The sequence below is a fragment of the Halichoerus grypus genome, chromosome 9 (genome assembly GCF_964656455.1).
Source record: "Halichoerus grypus chromosome 9, mHalGry1.hap1.1, whole genome shotgun sequence".
NCBI lineage: Eukaryota > Metazoa > Chordata > Mammalia > Carnivora > Phocidae > Halichoerus > Halichoerus grypus.
In genome coordinates this window covers 113,276,556-113,295,583 of record NC_135720.1, presented here as the reverse complement: position 1 = coordinate 113,295,583, position 19,028 = coordinate 113,276,556, and the positions used below count along the sequence as shown (strand labels likewise).

The following is a 19,028-nucleotide window of genomic DNA, read 5'->3' as shown; positions in this document are numbered from 1 at the left end:
AAGTATACAGTTTAATGAGTTTTGACAAATATATATACCAGGTAACCACCACCACCACTACCATAGTCAAACAGAATACTTCCACTATACCCCAAATTTCCTTGAGCCCATTTTCAATCAATAACCATCTCCTCATCCCAGGCACCAGGCAACCACTGATCTACTATTTGTCACTATAGATTAGTTTTACCTGTTCTAAAACTTCATGTAAATGTAGTTATATAATTGTATTAGTCAGGTACATTTATTTATTTATTTATTTATTTATTTATTTATTTATTTAGAGTGTGTGTGAGCAGGGGGAGAGAGGCAGAGGAAGAGGGAGAGAGAGAATCTTAACCAGGCTCCACCCCGAGAGCAGAGTGGGAGGTGGGGCTCAATCCCACCAGCCCAAGATCATAACCCCAGCCAACATCAAGAGTCTGATGCTTAACCAACTGAGCCACCCAGGTGCCCTGATACTTTTTTTTAAGATTTATTTATTTATTTGAGAGAGAGAGAGTATGCGTGCGTGTATGAGAAGGGGGAGGGCCAGAGTAGAGAGAGAGAATCTCAAGCAGACTCCTTGCTGAGCGCGGAGCCCTGGGGCTCGATCTCATGACCCCAAGATCATGACCCGAGCAGAAATCAGGAGTCGCGGGCGCCTGGGTGGCTCAGTCATTAAGCGTCTGCCTTCCGCTCAGGTCATGATCCCAGGGTCTTGGGATCGAGCCCCGCATCAGGCTCCCTGCTCAGCGGGAAGCCTGCTTCTCCCTCTCCCACCTCTCTCGCTGTATCTGTCAAATAAATAAAAATAAAATCTTTAAAAAAAAAAAAGAAATCAAGAGTCGGATGCCCAACTGACTGAGCCACCCAGGTGCCCCCACCTTTTTAAAAAAATGTTTCTTTATTTAAAAGAATTGTCTGGGGGTGTAGTGTGAGGAGTGCACACTTTCAAGGCTTCAGGGAGAACACAGGTTCCAGAAGGATGGCTGGGGCAAAAACACATGGGGGTGGGGAGGGGGGAGGTACCTGGGGGCTGCCATCTAATACCACAGACTGGTAGGTTTACACAAGAGAAATTTATTTTCTCACAGTTCTAGAGGCTGGAAGACCAAGATCAAGGTGTTGACAGGTTTGGTTTCTCCTGAGGCCTCTCTCTTTGGCTTGCAGATGCCTGTCTTCTCACCATGTCCCTATATGGCCTTTTCTCTGTGTGGGCACATCACTGGTGTCTCTTCCTCTTTTTTTAAGGACACCAGTCCTATTGGATTAGGGTCCTACAATCCCTATGACCTTATTCAACCTTAATTACTCCTTTAAAGTCCATGTCTCCAAATACGGTCACATTGGTTAGAGCTTCAACATATAAATTTGGGGACACAATTCAGTCCATAACACCAGTCTTTTGTGTCTAACGTCTGTGACTCAGCATAATGTTTGTGTGATTCATCTGTTTTGTGGCACTTACTGGTAGTTTTTTCCTTTTTGTTGCAGAGTAGTAGTCCACTGTATGAATATACCACAGTTTGTTTATCTATTTATCTATGATGGATATTTAGGTTATTTCTAGTTTTTTCTATTATGAATAAAGCTCCTATAAATTTCCCAGCATGTCTTTTTGTGGATATATGTTTTTATTTCTCTCTTGGGTAAATACCTAAGAGTGGAAGTGTTGGATTATTTGGTAAGTAAGTTTAATTTTGTAAGAACCTGCCAAACATTTCTCCAGGGTGGTTGTCATTTAACACTTCCACCAGCAGTGTACAGAAGTTTCCATTGTTCCACATCCTTACCAATACTTGGTATTGTTCATCTCTCTCTTTTTTTTAAAGCTGTTCTAAGGTGTAGTGGTTTCTCATTGTGGTTTTAATTTGCACTCCTTGTTGACTAATAATGTTGAGCATCTTTTCATGTGCTTATTTATCACCTGAATGTCTCCTTCAGTGAAGTGTCCATTCAAAGCTTTGGCTCATTTTTAAAATTGGGTTGTTTCCTTATTATTGAGTTATAAGAACTCTTTACATATTCCAACTACAACTGCTTTATCAGTTAAATGTTTTGCAATCGTTATTCTCCCAGTCTTTGTCTTTTCATTCTCCTAATAGCATCTTTCATAGAGCAGAAGTTTTTCATTTGATTAAGTCTGGTTTATCAATTTTTCTTTAAGGATCATGCTTGTCTTAAATAAAGACGGTTTTACTTCTTCCTTCCCAATATAAATGCCTATTTTTTTTTCTTGCCTCATTGCACTGGCTGAAACCTCTAATCTATGTTGAATAGAAGTGATGTGAGCAGTATCCTTTATCTTGCTCTTCATCTTAGAGGGAAAGCATTCAGTCTCACCATTAAGTATGATGTTAGACATAGGTTTTGGGTTTTTTTTTTAAAGATTTTATTTATTTATTTGCCAGAGAGAGAGAGAACAAGCAGGGGAAGCGGCAGGCTGAGGGAGAAGCAGGCTCCCTGCTGAGCAAGGAGCCTGATGAGGGACTTGATCCCCGTAGCCTGGGATCATGACCTGATCCAAAGGCAGACGCTTAACCGACTGAGCCACACAGGTACCCCTAGCCATAGGTTTTTCATGGATGGTCTTAATCAGGTTGAGGAAGTTCCTTTCTATTACTAGTTTGCTTAGTTTTTAATTAGGAATGGATGTTGGTTTGTTTTTCTATTTCTTTTTTTCTTTTTTTTTTTAAGAGAGAAAGAGAGAGGACAAGCCAGGGGTGGAGGAGCAGAGGGAGAGAGAGAGAGAGAAACTTAAGCAGGCTCCATGCCCAGAGCAGAGCCCAACACAGGGCTCCATCTCACGATCCTGGGATCATGACCTGAGCCAAAATCAAGAGTTGGATACTTAACTGACTGAGCTACCCAGGCACCCCTGGATGTTATATTTTTGTCAAAAGCTTTTTCCTTCATCTATTAAGATGCTCATATGGTTTTTCTTTCTTATTTTGTTAATATTGTGAAGTATATTGATTTTCTAATGTTAAGTCAACCTTGCCATCCTGGAATAAACCCCAGTTGGTCATGATGTATTTTATCTTTTTATATATTGTTAGATTTGATTTGCTAAAATTTTGTTTGGAATTTTTCTATGTTCACGAGCGCTATTGGTCTATAGTTTTCTTTTCTTATAAATGTGTTTGTCTGGTTTCAGTATCAGAGTAATACTGGCCTCAGAATGAGTTGGGAAGTTTCTCTTCCCTTCAGTTTTCTGAGTCTATATAGAATTGGTATTTTTTCCTCCTTTAATACTTGTTGAATTTACCAATGAAGTTGTCTAAGCCTGGAGTTCTCGTTAGGGAAAAGTTTTAAGTTAGAAATTCAATTTAGATACTATTCAGGTTATCAATTTTTATGAAATGAGTTTTGGTAGTTTATCTTTCAAGGAATTTGTCTGTTGCATCTAAATTGTCTAATGTATTGGTATTTATTGTTCACTGTTGACATTGACAAAGTTGTTCATAATATTCTCTTATTATCCTTTTTTTTAACTGGTAAGGTTAGTGAGGTCATCTCCCTCATTACTGATATCGGTCATTTGTATCTCCTCTTTTTCTTCCTGATCCATGTGGCTAAATGTTTATCAGTATTATTGATCTTCTTGACAAACTACCTTTTGGCTTCATTGATCTTCTTCATTGTTTTGCTGTAGCCTATTTCATTAATTTCTGCTCTGATCTTTACTATTTCATTTCTTCAGTTTCATTTGCTTTTCTTTTTCCAGTTCCTTAAGGTAGAAGCTGAGATTATTGACTTGAGACCTTTCAAGGTCTCTGATTTAGTAGAGCCCCACAAATTTAGTAGGTTGAGTTTTCATTTTCATTCCATTCAATATACATTCTGGTTTCCCTTTTGTATTTTTATTCGACTATGGGTTATTTAGAAGGGTGTTGTCTAGTTTCAAAATATTTGGAGATTTTCCAGGAATCTTTCTGTTACTGACTTCTAATTTAATTCCATTGTGATGAAAAGACATATTTTTTGTGACTTGAGCCTTTTAAAATTTATTGTGACTTGTTTTATGGCCCAGAATATGGCCTATTTTGGTAAATGTTCCATGTGCATTTCAAAAGAATGTACATTCTGCTGTTGTTGGATGGAGTGTTCTATAAATATCAATTAGGTCAAGTTGATTGATGGTGCTGTTTATCTTCTATACCCTTGATTTTGTTCTACCTGTCAATATCATTTATTAAGAGGGAATGTTAAAATCTCCTGCTATAGTTGTGATTTGCATATTTGTCCTTGCCATTCTGTCAGTTTTGCTTCATGTATTTTGAAACTCTGTTATTAGGTGCATAAACTTTTAGAATTAAGTCATCTTGATGAATTGACCCATTTATGATATAAAATTATATTCTTTTTGTTGTTGTTTTGAAATTATATTCTTTGTACCTGGCAACATTCTTTGCTCTGATATCTTCTTTTTCTGGTGTTAACCAACCTTCCTTCCTTCCTTCCTTTTATCCTTTCTTCCTTCCTTCCTTCTTTCCTTTCTTTCTTTTTCTTTTGTTTCACAACTATTTTTAATTTAATATTTCACGGACATCTCTCCAAGTCACAGACATCTTTTTTGAGATATAATTGACATATAACATTATGTTAGTTTCATGGTATAACATACTGATTCGATTTGAAATGGTCACATTAAGTCTAGTTAACATCCATCACCACACATAGTTACAAATTTTCTTCTTCTTCTTTTTTTTTTAAAGATTTTATTTATTTATTTGACAGAGAGAGACACAGTGAGAGAGGGAACACAAGCAGGGGGGAGTGGGAGAGGGAGAAGCAGGCTTCCGGCGGCGCAGGGAGCCCGATGTGGGGCTCGATCCCAGGACCCTGGGAATCATGACCTGAGCCGAAGGCAGACGCTTAACGACTGAGCCACCCAGGTGCCCCTACAAATTTTCTTCTTGTGTTAGAACTTTTTAAAAAAGATTTATTTACTTATTTTAGAGAGAGTGGGGGGTGGTGAGGGAAGAGGGAGAGAATCCCAAGCAGACTCCCTGCTGAGCATGCAGCCCAATGTGGGGCTGGATCCCATGACCCCGAGATCATGATCTGAGCCAAAATCAAGAGTTGGATGCTCAACGAATTGAGCCACCCAGGTGCCCCTTGTGTTGAGAACTTTTAATATCTACTCTCTTAGCAAGTTTCAAGTATACAATACCATATTATTAACTATAGTCACCATGCTGTACATTACATTCCCAAGTCCATCTTTGTTTTTAGTATATGTGCTGCCGAAGCGAGCACGTCCATCTTTGTTTTTATAAGTGTTAGCATGGTACATCTTTTCCCACCCTTTTACTTTTTGACATATCTGTGTCTTTATATTTAAAAGTGTGTTTCCTGTGCCCAAGGTCACGCAGCTTGTGTCACATAGTGGTGGAGCCCGGATTATGAACCCAGGCAGGCTGTCTCTCTAATCCCATTCTCTTGACCTCAATGATATATGATCTCTTTTTTTTTTTTTAAGATTTTTTATTTATTTATTTGAGAGAGAGAAGGAGAGAGAGAGAGCATGAGAGGGGGGAGGGTCAGAGGGAGAAGCAGGCTCCCCACCAAACAGGGAGCCTGACGTGGGACTCAATCCCAGGACTCCAGGATCATGACCTGAGCCGAAGGCAGTCGCTCAACCAACTGAGCCACCCAGGCTCTCCGATATATGATCTCCTAAAGGTTTTCTTGAACCTATCTACTTTTCTTCATCTCCAATACCCTGTCCCCACTCGAGACCATCTCTCTCCCAGATACCTACGTCAGAGCAGAATGGAAAACTTTTCCTCTACCCTTTTAGGTTCAGTAACTAGGGCCTGTGAGTTAAATTGACAAAAGACAGATTAGCAAGAAAAAAGATTTTTATTCGAGTACTAGGCAGTTAGAATTTGGGAGCTTATTACCAACTTAATAAGGGAAGCAGAGGAGGAGAAGGTACTTACAAGGAAAACAAAGGACTTTTAGGAAAGATAAATGGGCCCAAAGGAGAATAAATGAGAGGTATTATTGATGGTTTTGTGACAATGTCTGGGTTTGTCAGTGATAAAAGTCAATCTTTCCCTGGTTGTTCCTGGGGAGGGGACTTAGGACAATTGAGATATTTTGGGGGGCCTTGCTTATAGATAAGGGAGTTCAGGAAAAAGCCTATTTTCAGCTCAAAATAATTTTCATGCCACAGTGGCGTATTTGGACTCTCCCCTACAATTTTCCCCCTGGCTCATCTCCCTGCTTCCTCTCCCTTCTCCTTGCCTGCTACTATAGTATTCATTTAAAAATGTAGATAGGACTGTCTTGATCCCATGGCAGTCCCCATTCTTCTCCCTGCTTTGGATGTTCCTCATAGCTCCAAGGGTGAACACCTAAGTCCCTGACAAGGTGTGCAATGTCCTGCTGCTCTGCCCTGCTCCTGTCTGCACCCTGGCCCCCTCTCTCACTGAAATATAACCCAGGCCTGCCTGAGGGCTCCTCCACCAGAGGCATTTGCATATGCTGATCCACCTGGCCACCTTTGCTGAGGCAACTCCTCCTTCTCCCCTCTGTCGTATTGCTAACCTCATTTTCCCAGGAAGGCCCAAGGTCCAAGGTCCTTGGACAAGGTAATTCCCCCCCACTGTAAGCTTTCTGAGCCTCATGACATCACCTTCCCAGCATTGGGTGAGGTGGCCATGGGAGGGACTCTAGCAGGACAGGGACCGGGTAGAGACATGTGTCTGTGCCCCTAGTGACTTGAGCACGTCTGGCACACAGTGGATGCTCAGAACATCTGTTATGAGTGAATATGGAAATGAGGCATCCAAGGAAAGAAGGGCCAGCTGAGGGATGAGGTGAGGCTTAGGGCAGGACTTCCAAATTCTCACTGGGTAGAGATCCCCTTAGCATCTGGAGAAGACAAAGGATCCCTCCTTAGAACCATCATTTGAAATACTTAAAATAATAATATATTGCATTACCAAAGGAGTACTACTATTGAAATACAAATATCAACATATAAAAATACAGACACATTTGTGATTAAAAATAAAGTGTGTTTCTTATAAGCACTATATAATTTGGCCTTGCTTTTTTATCCAATCTGACAATCTTGCCTTTTAATTAAAGCATTTGGACTTTTCTTCACCTCAGAGAAATACATGAATTTTTTTTGGTTTGATTTGGCTTGGTTTTAATTGTGGCAAAATACACATCACAGATTTTGACATCTTAACCATTTTAAGTATATAGTTCAGTGGTGTTAACAGTGTCACACTGTTAGGCAAACAATCTCCAGGACTTTTTCATCTTGCAAAACTGAAACTCTCTACCCATAAGCAATAAGCCATCATTTCCCCTCCCCCAACCCCTGGCAGGCACCATTCTACTTTCTATCTCTATGAGTTTGGCTACTCTAGTAACCTCCTATAAGTGAAATTGTACAGTATAGACATTTATTTTTAGTGTGGTTATTGACATGGTTAAATTTAAGTCTATCATCTTGCTGTTTGTCTTACATTTGTTCCATGTCTTTTTTGTTCCTTTTTTCTCTTTTTCTGCCTTCTTTTCAACTGAGTATTTTTTATGATTCTGTTTTATTTCCCTTGTTGGCCTTAGTAGCTATAATTCTGTTTTGTTATTTCATTGGTTGCTTTAGGATTCATGGTATATCTTAACACAGTCTGCCTTTGATATTATTCCACTTCACATATAGTATAAGAACTTGACTATAGTATACATCCATTTCTCCCCTCCTGGCCTTTATGCTTTTGTTGTCATACTTTTTTACTCATATATGTTTAAAAACCACACTTTTTTTGTTTAAGCAGTTACCTTTGAAAGAGATATACACTGGGGCGCCTGGGTGGCTCAGTCATTAAGCGTCTGCCTTCGGCTCAGGTCGTGATCCCAGGGTCCTGGGATCGAGCCCCACGTCGGGCTCCCTGCTCCGTGGGGAAGCCTGCTTCTCCCTCTCTTACTCCCCCTGCTTGTGTTCCCTCTCTCGCCATGTCTCTCTCTGTCAAATAAATAAATAAAATCTTAAAAAAAAAAGAGATATACACCACAGTTAAAATATATATATATATTTTATACATATGTATGTACATATATATACATATATATTATACATTATATATATACATATATATATATAATATATGCATGTATATATAATATGTGTGTCTGTGTGTGTGTGTATTTCCTTGTGTGGATACCTTTTCCAGTGCTCTTCATTCCTTAGGGGAGGCCCATGTTTCTATCTGGTATCATCTTCCTCCTGCTTGAAGGACTCCCTTTAACATTTCTTAGAGTGTAGTTCTGTTGGTGATGAATTCTCTCTGAAGAGATCTGTAGGGTACCTTCATTTTTGAAGATATTTTTGCTGGGTATAGGATTTAGACTGACAGGTTTCTTTCTTCCTTTTGGTACTTAAACTATTTTGTTCTCCTGGTTTCTCACCTGCACCGTTTCCAGTGAGAAATCTGCAGCTATCCTTATATTTGTTCCTCTGTATGTAACGTGTCTTTTCCCTCTGGCTGCTTCTAAGATGTTCTCTTCACCACAAGTATTCAGCAACTGGATCATATACGCATTGGTGTAGTTCTCAAGTTTTTGTCCCTGGGCCTCATTGAGCTTCTCGGATCTGTGAGTATATAGTTTTCATCAAATTTAGAAAAAATTTGGCCATTATTTCTTCAAATAATTTTTCTGTATTCCAGCCCTTTTTCCCCAGGGCCTCCAATTATGTATATATTGGGCTGTTTGAAGTTGCCCCATAGCATTCTGATGCTTTCCTCATTTTTTAAACTTTTTTCCCCCTGTATAATTTTGAATAGTTTCTATTGCTATGTCTTCCTGTTCACTAAAATGTTCTTCTGCAAAGTCTGATCTGCTATGAATCTTGGGCATTTTACTTATTGTAGTTTCTATCCCTAAAATTTTGATTTGCAACTTACTAAAATCATACATGTTTTTGAACATATGGAATAGAGTTATAATAGCTGGTTTCACAACCTGGGCTGTGTCAGTTCATCTGTGTCAGTTCAGGTCAATTTTTTTTTTTTTTTTTAAGATTTATTTACTTGACTGAGAGAGAGAGTGGGTGCACTTACAAGTGCGGGGTGGAGCAGAGGGAGAGAATCTTCAAGCCAACTCCCCACTGAGCATGAAGCTTGACGCGGGGCTTGATCTCATGACCCATGAGATCATGCCTGAGCCAAAACCAAGAGTGGGCCGCTTAACCGACACCAGACACCCCAGTTCAGGTCAATTTTGATTGATTTATTTTTCTCATTATGAGTCATATTTTGCATGCCTGATAATCTTTGTTTACATTCCAGACATTGTGAATTTTACCATGTTGGGTGCTGGATATTTTGATATTTCTATAAATATCCTTGCTCTTTGTTATGGGAGCCAGTTAAATTGCTTGGAAACAGCCTGATCCTTTTAGTCTTGCTTTTAAGAGCTATTAGGTAGGATCAGAGCAGTGTTTAGTGCAGGGCTAATTACTCCCTACTATTGATGCTCCACAATGCTCCATGAATGATACAGTTTTCCAGTCTGGCTGGGGGAACAGACTCTGTTCTTCTGTTCCCAGCTCTGTGTGAACACCTAGCATTATTGTCTAATCCTCCCAGATGGTTCTTTCCCCAGCCTGGGGTAGTTTCCTCCCACTCACAGGTCTATCATGCTGAACACCTGAGGGAGACCCTCTCCAGATTTCCAGATTTCTGTACAGCTTTCTCCTCTTCAGTGCTCTGTCCTGCAAATTCTGGCCACCTTGTTCTCCCCAGAGTTTTAGCTCTGGCCCCAGACAGAGAATTCTCAACTCAGAGTATTTGCTGAGCTCCGCCTGGATTCTCTCCCCAAGCTACAGCCTGGAAACCCTCATAAGACAGTAAGCTTGGGCAATCATAGGGCTTACTTTATTTTCGTATCTCTCAGTAACTGTCCTTTATTGCCTGATATGGTTTGAACACCATTGTTTCATACATTTTGTCTGGTTGGTTGATTGTTTCAGGAAGGAGAATAAATCCAGTCTCTGTTGCCAGTCTTGTTCTGGAAGCAAAAATCCTTCTTTTTTATCCTTTGTTACGACTAAAACAGTGCGGGGCACATGGTTGGTTCATTCATTGACAGCTTCTTAAATTAATTCATTTTTGTAAGTAGTGATATTCAAGGAAAAGTTTGTTTAGAAATTCAGTTGTTGGTGATTGGGTAAATTTTTTTTAATGTTCAATAACAAATTCTTGTAATTCTTATTCAGGTGACCAAATTCACTTATGAATTCAAATTCTTGTAATTCTTACTCAGAAGACCAAATTCACTTATGAAATTGCATGAAGGTAGATTAAAAATTTTTTGGAAACAAACTATATACATAGCAATGTTTTTGAAATGCTTGCTTCATGTGGACCTGCTTTTATTTCTTTATTTTAAGATAATTTCCTAACTTATAGAAAATGACAAACATGAAATCAACACATTTATAGCAGAATCCATGTTTATTGTCACTACCAGTGTCTCCCCTGAATGCCTGGGACACAGTAAATAATACATATTCAAAGAATGATTGAACGAATAGAACACTTTTTGGGCAGAATACTTTTTACCTCACCAACCAATATGATTTTATTTCAGTAACATCTCTATCAAATATATCCATCCTCCCCTTTTATAAATCAAAGCTCTATTTATAATAGATCCATGCCTCTTCTGGTTCTCTTCACAATAAGCTCTGTTGCCCTTGCTTTGTAACATTGTTTTGCCAGATGAAGTTAACACAAATCAATATTTCTTTCTCTATAAGAAAGGCCAACATTTTGATTTGGAAATCTTAATTGAAGAGGTTTGGCTTGCAGTCTTGAAAGCATCAGAGTTGCATAATGCTTTGACTTCTAGCTTAATTCTTGTGGATTCTTGGGGCTCTAGCCCCTTGCCTGGAGCTCTCCCCTCATCTGTCATGCCTTTTTGTGGTCCAGCCAAATCTTGCACATCTTTCAAGCCCAGCTTAAGCCTTCCTTCCTCTGTGAAGCCTTCTCCTGACACAGCAATCTCGCCCTCTGCCTGTTCCTTAGAACTGAATTCTTTTCCATTCACTTGGTACCTCATCAACCATACTCCTTGTCATACCTTTTGTGTTTACGTGGGAACATCCGTCTCAACCAGCTCGTGACCACCTTCAGGACCAGAGACCCACATGTGCCCAGCACAGGAATAATACTAGCAACAACCAACGTATACTGAGTACTTACTATGTGCCTGTGGTTGTTCTAAGACCTCCTTAGGAATGACTTCAGTTAATCCTTACCTCACTCTAAAGGAATGGTGCTATCGTGATCCTGCTTTCCAGACCAGGAAGCTGAGGCCCAGAGAGTCAGGTCACTTCCCCGGGGTGGCCAGCAGAGCAAGGATTCAAATCAAGCATTCTGAGAGCCTGAGCCCTCAGCCCTGCACTGTGCCATGGCACCGGGGGGTGGGGGGTGAGGGGGGTGTAGTAGTAACTCAGTACATCTCTGTTGAATGAAGGCAAAAATGCAGGTCTGGCCTCTGCAGGAGGGAAAGATCTGGAGAAGCTCTGTTCTGTTACTCTCGCAGCCTCGCAGTTTTCCATCACCACTCCATGGTGTTGTTTTAGGAGCAAGATCCTGTGTGGTCCAGGAGGAAAAGGAGAGGATAGAAGTGAGGTGCCTACACCCCTCTCCCGCCTTCCTCCCTTGCAGGCTGGGCAAAGAGCAAGTTGGGACAATTCTTCTTCCTGCCACCCCGTAGCTCTCGGAGTCAGCTGACAATCTTGCACAGGGAGAAGTAGAAAAGGGAGGGGAGGTAAGTAGCGCCATCCTCAGGCTCCCTGGTTTCTGGGGCCTGAGCCTCCCAAGGCTCAGTCAATCGGATGTGCCTTTAGCTTGCCGGAATTCGGCCGGATTTACAGAGATAAGATCACTCTGACCCTTAATTCCCCAATGTAATTTATGGGCTTGCCTCCTTGGGCTGCAACACGTCTGGCTCTATGGAATCTCATAATTATTTATGTAAACACAGCATCCCGCCTTTGTGGATTATAATTGGACTTGAACAGCAAGAAGTAGGGACTTACACCCTTGGGACCATGCTGAAACCCTTCTTTTGAAAACTCTCACCTGAGTCTTTGAAATCTTCCCTGTGGCTCATGGATAGCTTTAACCAGACCAAAAACAATTTTTTTTCCCCTTCCTCCTTCAGCAGGCCTGGGCAAATGTATCCCCAAACATCACAGGTTTTGTAGGGTCCTCTCGGCAAATGGGGTAAAGATACGCCAACCATCTTGGGTGGACCCAGACTGAGAGGACAGGAGCCCTAGGGTGGAGGCCTCCACAGATCTCCTCATTGTCTGTTGGAACATGAATTTTATACCCCCACTAAGAATAAACAGGATTAGGAATTTAATGCTGTTTGGAAAAGAGGAGAGGTGGCTGGTTGAAAGAGAAAGGTCTTTGCTTTTTATTCATGCTGCGAGTTCCCCAGGAACCTTCGCTGTACATACACACACGAGAGCCAGGAGGATTAGGGGAAAGAAAATGAGCTGATTGAACCAGATGGTTCAGGAAGCACTCCCAGGAGGCCACTGGGGTGGATGAATCTGCATCTTTAAATAACATTAATTTCTGAAAGGCCCAAATTGTTTCCTAAATTACTGCACTGACCTCTTAGCTTTCATCTATTTTTACGGCAACTCTCCTGGTGGAAGGTACGAGCCAGCTTTGGGGAAATTCCTCATCTTCGGGGCTGCTGGTAAGGAATCTGTTTCCTAAAGGAAAAAGAAAATCTTTAAGAAATCAAGGTGCTTTGGAAAACGGATTTCAGCAGAGACAACCCACCCCCCCCACCACGCCCCAGCCAGGTGATCTGAACAAACCATCGAGTTCTACTTGCCAGCTGGGCCACTCATTTCCTCGGGAGCCAGGGGCAAACCAATTAACCTCAGTATCCCCATCTGTAAAATGGGGTTAATAATGCTTACCTGCTGCAAGAGTGCTGTGAGCTTTTAATTGGGTAATGGCTGTGGAGCCCTTTGATGCAGTAAATTTTATTAACTTCCAAGGGATTCCCCGAGGCTAGAAAAAGCAGTTAAAACCCAAGAAAGAAGAAAGGCATTGAAACGCAAAGCTCGGCTAAGCTTTCACCTCCAGCTCTAATTTCAGAAGTGCGGACGGGAGTTGGCCGCTCCAGGGGGACTGGAAAGCTATGGCCAGGACTGGAGCCGTTTGAATGGCATTTGGGAAGGGAGAGCCTGCAAACTGTCTCAGAAGGAGCTCAGCTTTCCGCTCGTGGAGGCTGAAGGTAAACAAATAGCCTTGCGTGACCAAACCGAGATCCTTCTTTGTCCCCCCTAAGGTGCTTTTCCGAGAGCAAGTCGCCAGTAAGGGAATTATTCTGGTGTTAATCCAAGGTCCTTGGAACTGAATTTAGAAACCCCCAGCTTCTGGCTTCCTGCTTCCCAACAATTAAATAAAGAGAGAACTCAAGGTCTGGCCTCTAGCCAGGGTTCCTGAGCAGAGAAGGGGTGGGGATCAGCATCAGCCATGGGTCAGAGAACTGGGGCTTTTGCGAGTTCCATCACTCGTGGTGAGCAGCACCGGCTTAGGTTGCTGGGCCAGCTCTGTGCCTCAGTCTCCCACTTTGTAAAAATGATTTTAATCAGACATCTTTGCCTTGAGGGCCCGAGTAATTAAGATTTGGCATGTGAAGTGCACTAACATTATAAAGCACGTTCAAAGTGTTAGCTGTTCTAATTCAGGACAAACCCCTGCTTTCCTTTAGTAACTTTTAAAAATCGCAGTTCTTGGGGCGCCTGGGTGGCTCAGTCGTTAAGCGTCTGCCTTCGGCTCAGGTCATGATCCCAGGGTCCTGGGGTCGAGCCCCACATCGGGCTCCCTGCTTGGCCGGAAGCCTGCTTCTCTCTCTCCCACTCCCCCTGCCTGTGTTCCCTCTCTCGCTGTCTCTCTCTCTGTCAAATAAATAAAATCTTTAAAAAAAAAAAAAAATCGCAGTTCTTGGATCATTGTACTCCAAGTCAACTCATTCAGCACAAGGAAGGCCTTCTTCCTCTCTAACTTCTGATCGCCCCCAACACATATTCAGTGCTCACTCATCAGTCAACACAACTGGGCATCGGTTACAAGGACACAGCCCAGTAGGGTGACCAACTCGTCCTGGTCTGCCTGGGGCTGTCCCAGGTTTAGCACTAAAAATCTGTGTACCAGGAACCCCCACTTTAACCCTGGCAAGACTGGGATAACTGGTGAGCCCACTGGCTCCTCGGGCTGGTCAGAGACTGTCATTACCAGTTCCTAACAAGCAACTATGGACCCAACATGAACATATCCGGGAAAAAGAGGCATCCTGGTGTTGCAGAGGAGCACTGAACAGGGAGTCCTACAACCCAGCTTTCACTTCTGGCTCTCCCACTATCTATTGACCTCAGATCAGACCTGTGGCCTCAGTTTCCCCAGCTGTAAAAGGAGGGGGTATGATGTGACCCCTTTTCACCTTTTTCTCCAGGGAAGAAGGCCACAAGAATTTGCCCAACCCCCCGGGGGGTATGCTATGTGGTTTTCAACAAAAAGGGCCAGTGGTGGGAACATGCTGGAGACCCTGGTCTCTGCTTGTGGGGTTCAGCCCCTAGTGCCCACAGAGTCCTGTAGCACCCTTTCTCTGTGAGCAGCGAACACACGGCTAGCAACGTGGCCGTTCCGAACAGCCAAGTGATGTACAAAGCAATCTACAGAGTTCTGTAGGCCACTGTCCTTCCTAAAGAGAGCATAAGTATATCCCTGAGATTCAAAACTTGTCTTTTCCAAGTCTGTGTTAGATTCAAGTTTGGCAAAATGGAGCGCTGAGTCCAAAAATTAAAACAATTTAAAAGACCTGCACTGTGTCCCTCTTCACAATTTACTAACCTATACTGGTTTTGTTTTTCTGTTTTTTGTTTTTTTTGGTGTGGTTTTCTGTAATTGTGTTTTATTGTACAATACAAAGGTAAAGAAAAATATCTGCTGCTAAAAGAATTAAAACCACATTAATTATACATATGTTTTGTCTTTGCTGCCCAGATTCTCCAGCCCAACCCCTGCTTGCGTTTCTCCTTTGTTTGAGCCAGGTAGACGGGGGAGATCATCACAATTGGATTGTTTTGGCGGGGCCACTTACTTTTGGGGGGCTGATCCTTTTAGAGTCGCCCTTGATAGGAGCTTAAGTTAACAAAAGCAGTCTTCTCATGACAGATCAGAACCTGGCCGTTATAGCATTAAAAAAAAGAAGAAGAAGAAGAAGAAGGAAAAATCACATTGAGAAGCACTGGGAAACAATGATTGAATCAAAGCCGCCCTCCGCAGCCTCCCCCCACTCCCGCCCCATCTGAAAACAGCCCTGTTTCAATTTCACCGCTGAGCTCAGCCTGCCTGCTCCAGACTTCCAGACCTCGCACTCTATAAATCGTCTCTGCCCTTGCCCCAGAGTTGCTGACTATATGTATTTTTGGGCCCAGCATTAATTCCCTCATCCTTGGCTGGTGACATTAAGATTTGTAACTGATAGAATGTGTTTTTAATGTATTTCCTGCAGGTTACTATTAAAGAAATCTAATTCTTCTGAACTTGCAAAAGGTTCTGCTTCCATTTATATAAAAGGGGCGGGGGGGGGGGTTATTACGGGAAGAATTCCCCTGCAGCCTCCAGATGGACCGGGTGGCCAGAGGGGCCTGCAGCTCTGAATCTCCGCTGAGTTCTGCCTCCCTCTCTTCCTCCTCCTGCCTGCGCCTTACTTTACCTAGGTATGAAATGAGGATAAATATTTGTCTACGAGATGAGGGTGTTATAAGGATTAATTGGTTGGTGCTTCGGGAAGTGTTTGAAGATGAAAGAGGCTCTCTGCAGATGCTAAGTAAACTCATACCGTGTCTGGTTTTAATGAGCCAGGTGAAGCCAGTGGGGATGGCTGGAGATTAACTGTGCCTAGTCCAGAGCCTGCCTGCATGGGCAGCAGGAAAACTGGGTGGCGCTCCCCGCTGGCTCCCTGGCTCCTGACATATTGGTCTCTATAAATATACGTGAAGGAACCAAATTGGGATTTAACCCCGACCCTCATATCACAGAGGGCAGGGCGTCAGACTCCCCGAAGCATGCTTCCTGCCCATCATTCTAGCTCGTGGCCTGGGCAAGTCACTTGGCCCCTTGGCCTTTCCAGATCTCAGTTCCTTGTTTGTTGATGGGGATAGTCAGGGTCCCCATCTCCTAGGGTTACAAGAAGGATTTCTCATAGACATGGCCAGGAGCAACTGCACGCTTGCTAAATGTCAGAGAGGCTCTAGGCACTTTATACTCACAAACTCACCGAACTCTCACACCGGTCCAAGGAAGGACTGTTGTTATCAACCCCATTCTGCAAGTGACAGAACGGAGGCATGAGGGGTTACTTGGTGGCTTACGCAAAGTTCAAGTTCTTTTCTTTGTATCCCTCCCCCTCCCTCCTTGAGGCCCAAGTTCTCGAGCACAAGCTAGACCATTGATCATGAAGGGCAATACTGTGTGTTATACTTAGAACGACACGCACATCCCCCGTGCACAGCAAGCAGGTTGTCTGGGGGCTTCTCAGACTTGGCCTGATTTTTCCCAGCCAGCAGAGAGATACCCCGGGTCGGGGCTGGGCAGCGCATGATCCAGGACAGGCCCTGGGAAGGTGTGAGCCAGGAGGCAAGGGACCAGGGCAACTGCCAGGGGCTCTGCGAGCTATGGGAGGATGCCAGCTGTGTGCATCCAGCCGACCTGCAGGCTTTGGTCAAGTGTAAGTCTGGGCCCGCTCAGAGTGATCACATCTGGGACCCAGGATACTTCATCAGAAGTATTCACGCCAGGGGCGCCTGCATGGCTGTCGGTTGAGCATCTGCCTTCGGCTCAGGTCACGATCCCAGGGTCCTGGGATGGAGCCCTGCATCCGCATCAGCTCCCTGCTCAGAGGGGAGTCTGCTTCTCCCGTTCCCGCTCCCCCTGCCTGTGCTCGCTCTCTCTGTCAAATAAATAAATAAAATCTTCAAAAAAAAAAGTATTCACGCCAGATCCTGGTACCTCAAAGGCCATCAGAGTTATGAGGTATTAGCGCTGAAATATGCATAGGAACCCCTGGAATTGTGCCAGGGCTAAAGAGGGGGAGATCCTGGGAGGTGGGGGTTGTACAGCTGCTGTTTCGGGCAATCAACAAGCCCAGGGGGCAGAGTGAAGCAGAGTGGCCCGTGCTGTGCTTTGACTCCGTGTCAGGAGCCAGAGGGGAAACGGAAGCCCGTGGAGGCATGACCTCACACCCCCAGCCTGTGACGTCACAGGCCAGGTCCTGACAGAGTAAAGGCTGGGAAGCCGCTGGCTGGAACAGAGATATCTTCGGCAACTGCTGGTGGTGATGGAAAGGTGGAAATGGAATTTTGTTTAAATATGATGCTATTTTGAAAAGTCTAATGTGAAAGTCCCTATTTAAAAAAGAGTTGACTCTACATTGAAATTGGTTGGTGTTTCCACACCCACATGTTGACTAAGGCCTTGGAAAACAAACTTCCTGGTAGATCCTGATTCAAATCACTCGGGAGTGAATGCTTCAAGGTACAATCCCTGAGCTGTGAGCAGAGGGGCCTAGCCAAGAAAAACCCTGTGTCTGTGTTTATGAAAAGGCAAACAGATCCCAAAGGGAGGCCCAAATCCTAGCTGGCTTTGAGCACAGGCCCTCCAGGGAAGAACACAGGGATTTGAAGCAGGTCTGAGCACAGCTTCTCTGGGACCCCTGTTGGCCCCCTTTCTCTGTGTTTCTGAGAAGGGCAACGTGGAGCCTCCTCCGTTAGCACCCACTAAATGCTGGGCCATTCGCTGCATCTTCAGCACGAAGCCGTATGAAATATGTGCATATTAATGCCTCAATGTCCCTTTTCTCAATGCAGAAATAGGGTAAGCAGAGTGACCGATGTCCCAGTTTGCCCCAAATAGTCTCAGCGCATGCTGTTGTCCCAGCATAATTAATGATCGCTTTCCCCTCCGTTCTCAAAAGTGCCCCCGTTTGGATGATAAATTATATATAGACATCCTAGGTTAAGCGAATTGCCCAAATTCGCCCAGCCGGTGAGTGGCAGAGTTGGGATTCGAACCTGCGTTTCGTTTCGTTCAAAAAGCAGACCGTGTGGGAGTTCCTCCTCATTCACAATAACAAAGACCGTCAGGGGTGTTAACTGCAGAGCTCGGGAGAAGCCCTTTGGGAGCTGCATGCCTGTTCTCCCTGACCCCCAACCTAGAGCCTCCTGGAACCTGTCTCATGTGTCTCTGTGCAGGAAGAAGCACCCCAGTGGCGTCAGGCTCAGCAGATGAAACACACACCCTCACCAACAACCCACTCTGGTGTGTTTGTTTTGTTTGCTGAGTGTGTTCCTTCCAGTTCCTCCACGATAAAAATGCAAGAACTGGCTTCCCCATTTGGACCACCAGCCCAGCTTCTGGGCCCTAGCCTCCAAGCCAGGACCACGTTAGCTCACCCCACTGAGAGGCCCTCTTTCCCTCAGAAGGCTGCCCTGGGGCCTGCCCTCAGGCTTCTTTCCATGGCTTCGGAAACACACGGGCTTGCCGGTCATCCCAAATTCCTGTGAAACAGCTGTGTGTCAGGACCGCAGAAATGATCCAATCCAAGCTCATTTTTACCAGTGAAGAAACTGAGGTCCCAAGAAGTCAAGTGACTGGCCCAAAGGCATAGAGCCAAAAGCTGAAGCCAGAAGACCAGGTCTCCTGACCCCGAGGCCAGGGTTCTTTCAAGCTCAGTTGGTCCTCAGGGTGGCCTCGGGCTGTCCAGTGTGTGAGATACCTCTAGTCACCCCCGGAGAAGCCGTCTGTGTGATGAAGCTTGTTAGATGCCTGAGACCAAGACGTGTCTGCCTGACCCAATGCCCCAGACCTTGAATCCCAATCTCAGGGTTAGCGGCAGGGTCATTTGCTCAACCACCCACTGAATCCACTTGCCTGCCCCCCAGCCAGGTGGTTATACACAAACACCCCCAAGGTCAA

The 19,028-nt window shown here is 43.9% G+C and overlaps 1 protein-coding gene across 11 annotated transcripts in view; it reads right to left on the bottom strand.

The window, feature by feature from the left end:
- TCP11 (t-complex 11) overlaps nt 1-19,028 on the bottom strand; it is a 64,180-nt gene that overhangs the window by 31,321 nt on the left and 13,831 nt on the right. For 3 of the 11 annotated variants that reach the window (XM_078055453.1, XM_036096285.2, XM_078055455.1), the window contains exon 2: nt 12,645-12,748. In XM_078055453.1, the coding sequence (XP_077911579.1) occupies nt 12,645-12,658 (14 nt within the window). In that variant the 5' untranslated portion in view covers nt 12,659-12,748. Of the gene's footprint in view, nt 1-7,791; nt 7,972-10,414; nt 11,610-12,644; nt 12,749-15,150; nt 15,233-16,332; nt 16,381-19,028 lie in introns of those variants that run through there. The other 8 variants (XM_078055454.1, XM_078055450.1, XM_078055452.1 and 5 more) reach the window with 6 other exon arrangements.